This window comes from Camelina sativa, chromosome 1 (assembly GCF_000633955.1).
Source record: "Camelina sativa cultivar DH55 chromosome 1, Cs, whole genome shotgun sequence".
Lineage (NCBI taxonomy): Eukaryota > Viridiplantae > Streptophyta > Magnoliopsida > Brassicales > Brassicaceae > Camelina > Camelina sativa.
Window position 1 is genome coordinate 7,013,603 of NC_025685.1, and position 6,000 is coordinate 7,019,602.

Below are 6,000 nucleotides of genomic sequence, written 5' to 3' on the forward strand. Positions count from 1 at the left end.
ATTTAATACATTAAGTTTTGTTGCGTAGTCATTTAAAACATCAAATATAGTTGATTAAACCAAAAACAACATGCCGTTAAATGGCAAAGTAACGGTCGTTAGTTGCTCAGTTATCTCATTTAACGATATGTCTATTTTGGCTTGGTCAATGATATTTGGTGTTTTAAATGACTAGTCAACAGAAACTTGATGTATTAAATGGCCTCCTACAAAGTCCATGAACATGTTGTGCCTTTTCTGTAATTAATCAGATTTTATAGACTTTTTTTTTTTTTACTAATTATATTATTCTTCTAATCAATTGTATGATCTCCATGGACTTGGTGTATACGGTTTCTATCAATTTGAATAGCCATGTCTCAACCCTCAATTTGAATAGCTACTTGCCCTTATTTTGAATTAGATTGAACTGTTCTTGGATGAAGTATGGGAGTTTTAATATATATTACATCCGTTCATGTTGTTGTAGGCTGATTTCATCCATGATGTAAAAATAAGGCTTCCAAAAGAATTATATATATATGCACCAGAAATCTGTAAACATGAGCTGATGAAAATCTATATAGCAGAGGAATGTAAAACTCTATAATGTGCTTTTAATCATTGTATGAAAACCGTAATACCACCACCACCTGGGATCCCAATAAACCACACAAATCAAACTACAATTTCCTTAAGCCACACACCCAATCCCAATCCCATCCCAATCTTCTTTTTTTCCTTCATCTCCCTCCCACCAAGAATTCATTCCTGATACAACAAGTATATGATTGTAATTAACTCATGCACTGGTTTTTCATAGATGTTTTATCTTATTACCATGGGATGATATAGATCCTTTTACCTTGGAGTTTTGGTGGCGGCTACTGAACTAGCTCTAGGGATCTGGCGTCAACACTGCAAAACATAAACATACGGAAAACCGTAAGTTCGCACTTTTTGCAAAGATGGACACAACTAGTCTTCCAAAAGTCCTAGCCACATAGTTGCAGAGATACTGTATAACACAATTTAACTGAACCAATTTCTATGCAAACTCAAAGATCAAGAAACAAGGCAAGATATATTAGAAGCGACATATTTATCTTTTCGGGGGGAGAAGTTTCAATTTAATCACCATAGACAAAAATTTCGACTATTCAACATTGATCTTGGACTGACTTTTGCTTATTAGGCTGATGGGTTTCCTTTGTTATTCGTACCCCACTCTTCCTCACCCTCACTTCCGTTAACAAGTACAGCAGCATCCGTAGAGTCTTCATCCACAACTCCCTCTTCTTCATTTACTTCTTCTTCTTCCTGTTGTTCCTCTCCATCTCCTTCATTCTCTACGTGACCGTTTTCTTCTACTACCTGCACGGTGTTCAAAATAACTATTCAGCTACTAGTCCTGTTGAAAACAAAGTTGTTGTCTGCTTAGCAAACGATTCAAACAAACCAGTTCCAAAAGAAATTACCTCGTGATCGATGTCTCCATTTTCAAGTGATTCCTCTGCTTCCACTTGCAGGTTTCTAAAGGCTTCCACGAGGGTAATGGAAGATTTATCGGCATGGGATGGATAATTTTCTGCAGCAGTGTAAACTCCCCTGTGGATAAACAAGAGTCAATATATTTAGCCACAATAATGACACTTTGGGTATGAAGTATCAACATTAACCATCTCACTGCATAATCATGGGAAATAATGAGTGGCTCAAGGAGGAAGTTTTCCTACGGGCATCCATCCCATGTGTACAATCATATCGAGGTACATATACAACTATTGACCTACATTTGAAGCCGCAAAGACCATGGCAAAAAAAAAATGCAAGATAGCCGGAAAGATATGTTCGGATACCTTGTCTTTGCAGTGTTTTCTTCAACAGAAAGAGCAACTTGCCAATCCTCAAAAAGATTTGGGTACTCCTCCGGATCAGCTAATGATTCTGCTGCTTTTGAATTAACCTGATGACAAGTCAAAGGCAATTTAAAATCACTTGACATATTTTCTCGCTGACACAATAGATAACAAAAAGATGAGAATATAACCTTGCTGAGATCTTCCCTCCAAAGAGCTACTATCTCAGAAACTTTGCTTGGAAGATAAGATCGTGCCATCAGAGCAGCTTCTGGTATCCGGTTACTATCAAAATAAAAATCCGTTTATCCTAACAATAGGCACACAGATTTGATTTCCTAAATGGCCAAATGAACACTAATTAAATACCTCTGTACCAATAACTGCAGACAATCTTCCAATCTACCCAGCGTAAATAAGCAAAGAAACGCAACATTGTTCTTCCCCTGTTCCTTAGCAAGGCATGCAAGTTTTGACACCCCTTCAGCATCTCCCAAAGAAGAATATAGTAGTAACAAACCACTCAAATCCATAGCGTACTTCATGCAATCCTCGGTCAGTTGAAGCTACCATGATGGAACACGCACAAATGCAAAAGAGTAGCTTAGTTAGTAGACATCAGAGACGAATCCGCAAAGACTAGAAGCCTAGAAGAAAGCTTATTGCCATTGTAAGATCTAAATATAGCAATCAACTTCTATCAATACAATGTAAAGTAGTAACCTGACTGATATAGCATTTGCATAGAAAGTTAATTTTCTTATTACCAATACAAAAATTTGGGTAACATTTTCTTAATAGAGAAGATGTACCTTCCCGGAGGACATGGCTAACTCTCCTAACTGCTTCCATTTAGACCCGCTCTGTACTTCTTCAGCTATTACCTACAAACATGGGAAACAAACATATGATAAATAATTCTACTTCCAGAGAAAGTAAGAGTAATTCTTAAACAATTAAGCATCACCTATCATATTACCTTTGCCATTTCAAGTCTACCCAGTTGTATGGCCAGATCAAATTTGTAGTCAGGATCTGTTGCAATTTCTAAAGCATCTTCAATCATTCCCCGAGATTCCAAGAAATGAGCAACACTGAAAGTTGAAAAAATTTCTAGATGAAACTAAAAGAGATGCACACAAAATAGTGAAAAACCATTTGGCACAAAATATCAAACTGCAGATCCTCACTAACATACCACAATACTGTATTCTTCAAAAATAATATCACGTAAGACATAGCAGGCAACAGGAGATAAAGTGCAGTAAAGAATGAATTATACATGAATGTAAAAATTTAGATCAGAATAACATATAACGTACTTGTTATGTTGCTCTTTAGGAATTGTAGGTAAAATCTGATTGGCTCTATCCAAATCGCCTCGCATCACAAGAGTCTTGTATTCAATCAGGCTAAGCAGCAGGGTATATCCTACGACACTGCATTCCCATAAAAAGGTGAAATACGTCATCAAATTATGTATGCATTATAAAACAGTCTGAAATATAACACAAATAAAGAAACGTACTTGAATTCTTTGTCTATCAAGTACACCCGGCTTTGGTTGGCCATATAGCCTAACAAATACATTGGGCGGTCCAAATGATACATTGTGGTTACCTGCCATAAGTTTATTAGAAGCTAAGATATTATGTAGCTCATAAATATCATTAGAAATCAAAATACACTCTTGGGTACCTCGCCTCCAACACAATAATTAAGCTTCCAAGAAGAGTTGTTGTAAATGAAGCAGTCCCCAACCCATATACCTGTCCTGACACGTTCATCGTTCTCGTGGAGAACCTCAAAAGCATCATCAACACCCTCCTCATCAGTTGGTTTTCCACTATCAAAATGCGAGGAAACCAAGTCACGCTGTAACAGCAAGAGGAACACCAGGGTAAGCTTTTGGACAATCCACGAAAGTGACTATATATAGCTGGAAAATTGAGGTTGAACGGATTCTCACATTGTACTTCAAGATGTAGAATGACGTATCACTAGCAATGGCTACTAAATCACCACTTTCAGCCCAATACAGATTCTGCAGATTTTTCGTGGTAGCGCTAAAGAGTTAGTAAATACGCAAATGGGGACAAATTCAATCTAAAAATAAAATGTAAAGAGAGAATTGAAAAACGTGATGAATGCTAACTTCTCATAACAGAGACAAGTTAACTGGAATACCTTTACTGTGACATCAATTTGTTGAATCAGCCTGCATTCAGCCCAATCATAAAAGCAGATAAAATCATTTGAACACATTGCCAACAAGGTTCCTCCAAAGATCTTCTCAGCTGAGAAAGTAGGCCGAATACTCTTCCTTTCCTGAAAACACCACCTTTTATTAATACAGCAGACCCAGCAATAGCTGTCTCTGTTGCAAACATCTGCAGTTTCTAGAATCGCACTCTAACAAAATTGTATAAGTAAGACAACAATGAGAATAGCAAACCTGGAAATTTCTATTGCATATCTTTATCTTTGATGAACTTTCTCTAACTGCACATTCCCCCTCGGATGACCAAACAAATTCCAGCCCAGACCCGAAAGATCTATTTCTCCAAACTACAGATGTGTAGATTATGTACTCTCCATCACCACAAACAACGACAGTCCTCCCATGAGGGTTGTGCTTCAAGCTCTGAGAGTTAAAATGGCTATATATGAGATACACGAGATGATTATTCTGAACCACACTCTTGGACTTCATATGATACATAGTTTGAAATTATCATCTATTAACGCTTCATTTTAAATATAAAATTGTTTTAAATAACCTTAAAAACTTAAGATCTAGCTGAAGCATGGCTCCTAGTGATACCCACCAATACTTCAATGCTCATGTCCATCACACCCATTTAAGTGGGACATGCACCAAAAATGTTTACCCAAAGATCCTATAATAGTTCAACACTACAGAAAAAGTTTTGAATGGTGTTGTGTAGTAACGCTCACTTGTGGATAAAGATCACAGGTCCCCAGCTCTTTAACAGACAAGGGAAGTCTTTCTCCATCAGTAACCTAAGGTAGAGAGAAATGAAGCTTAAACTCATCAGGCAGACAAATAAAATTGTTAAGGGGCACAGGTTTACCATGCCAGAATACAAGAGTTACAAAATAGGAGCTAGACCTCGTAACCTGCACCAATACTTTTGATGTTTGCAGTTTGAATTTCATTATGCTTAGCCCATATAATTTTTCCGCTACTGTCCATGCTAGCGACAGGAATTTCTCGTCCAAGTTTAACCATAATGGTTCCTTCATCATATCCAATCACAACCCTGTAAAATACAAACACATGCGTTGTTGATGGTCCTGTATGATCAGTTGAAAAAGGTCTAAACACTGATCCCTCAAAAGCTCCTAGCTACTCTGAGTGACCTTATCTATCCAAATCGTCAATTTCAGAGGAAATCTAGCTACAAAAAGGACAAAAACAAATATTCTATCTATAGAGAACATCTACCCCTCGATCATAATTCGAAAAATCATTAAGTAGGGAGCAGAACTCACCGCCGCGAACTTTTGATGTAACCAATGGCCCAGACTCTCTCGAGACCATAATTCAATGTGTTTTCTAGCCTGAAAAAGAAATATAAGATTGAAAATAACAGATCAAACGACCAAAAGAGAAAGCAAACCTATGGTGAAAATGTATACAAGAAAGAACCCCATGTGAACATGGTGTAGTTGAGTCATGAGTGTTAAAGACCTAAACCATATCATTGTTATGTCTTTTGACAGAAATAATTTTAGGTGAAAATACCTGTAAGTCGTGGAGTGCCAAATGCGAACAGTGCCATCCTCAGAACCTGTGATTATTATCGGAAGCTCAGGATGGAAACATACGGCAGATACATTGTGTGTGTGCCCATCTAGCGTCTGGACACAACTTTTGGTTTGATAATCCCATACCTGAAAAAGTACCACAAGTAAATGATCTGCAAATACATAATTCTCAGGGGAAGCAAAGCACATATAGGAATCTTAACCGGAAGCATACCTTAGCAGTATGATCATCAGAGCCAGTAATTAAGTAAGGTTTATCACCCCCTGTGAAATAGTCTACGCAGTTGACTCCTTTCTGATGAGCATCCAGTGTAAAATTTGGGTCTGGGGAACCGAGATTCCATATCTGAAGATGAACAAGCATGAAAAA

At 37.4% G+C, this 6,000-nt stretch overlaps 1 protein-coding gene across 1 annotated transcript in view; it reads right to left on the reverse strand.

Moving 5' to 3' along the window:
* Positions 497–6,000, reverse strand: part of LOC104780794 (coatomer subunit beta'-3) — a 7,970-nt gene continuing 2,466 nt past the window's right edge. The window contains exons 9-26 of the mRNA XM_010505338.2: positions 5,355–5,423; positions 4,972–5,122; positions 4,797–4,862; positions 4,294–4,482; positions 4,026–4,166; positions 3,808–3,882; positions 3,537–3,713; positions 3,367–3,458; positions 3,161–3,277; positions 2,818–2,932; positions 2,651–2,722; positions 2,208–2,404; positions 2,030–2,123; positions 1,839–1,945; positions 1,458–1,587; positions 1,162–1,353; positions 845–897; positions 497–750 (exon numbers count right to left, since the gene is read on the reverse strand). Of these exons, the coding sequence (XP_010503640.1) occupies positions 1,171–1,353; positions 1,458–1,587; positions 1,839–1,945; positions 2,030–2,123; positions 2,208–2,404; positions 2,651–2,722; positions 2,818–2,932; positions 3,161–3,277; positions 3,367–3,458; positions 3,537–3,713; positions 3,808–3,882; positions 4,026–4,166; positions 4,294–4,482; positions 4,797–4,862; positions 4,972–5,122; positions 5,355–5,423 (1,975 nt within the window). The 3' untranslated portion in view covers positions 497–750; positions 845–897; positions 1,162–1,170. The remainder of the gene's footprint in view (positions 751–844; positions 898–1,161; positions 1,354–1,457; positions 1,588–1,838; positions 1,946–2,029; positions 2,124–2,207; positions 2,405–2,650; positions 2,723–2,817; positions 2,933–3,160; positions 3,278–3,366; positions 3,459–3,536; positions 3,714–3,807; positions 3,883–4,025; positions 4,167–4,293; positions 4,483–4,796; positions 4,863–4,971; positions 5,123–5,354; positions 5,424–6,000) is intronic.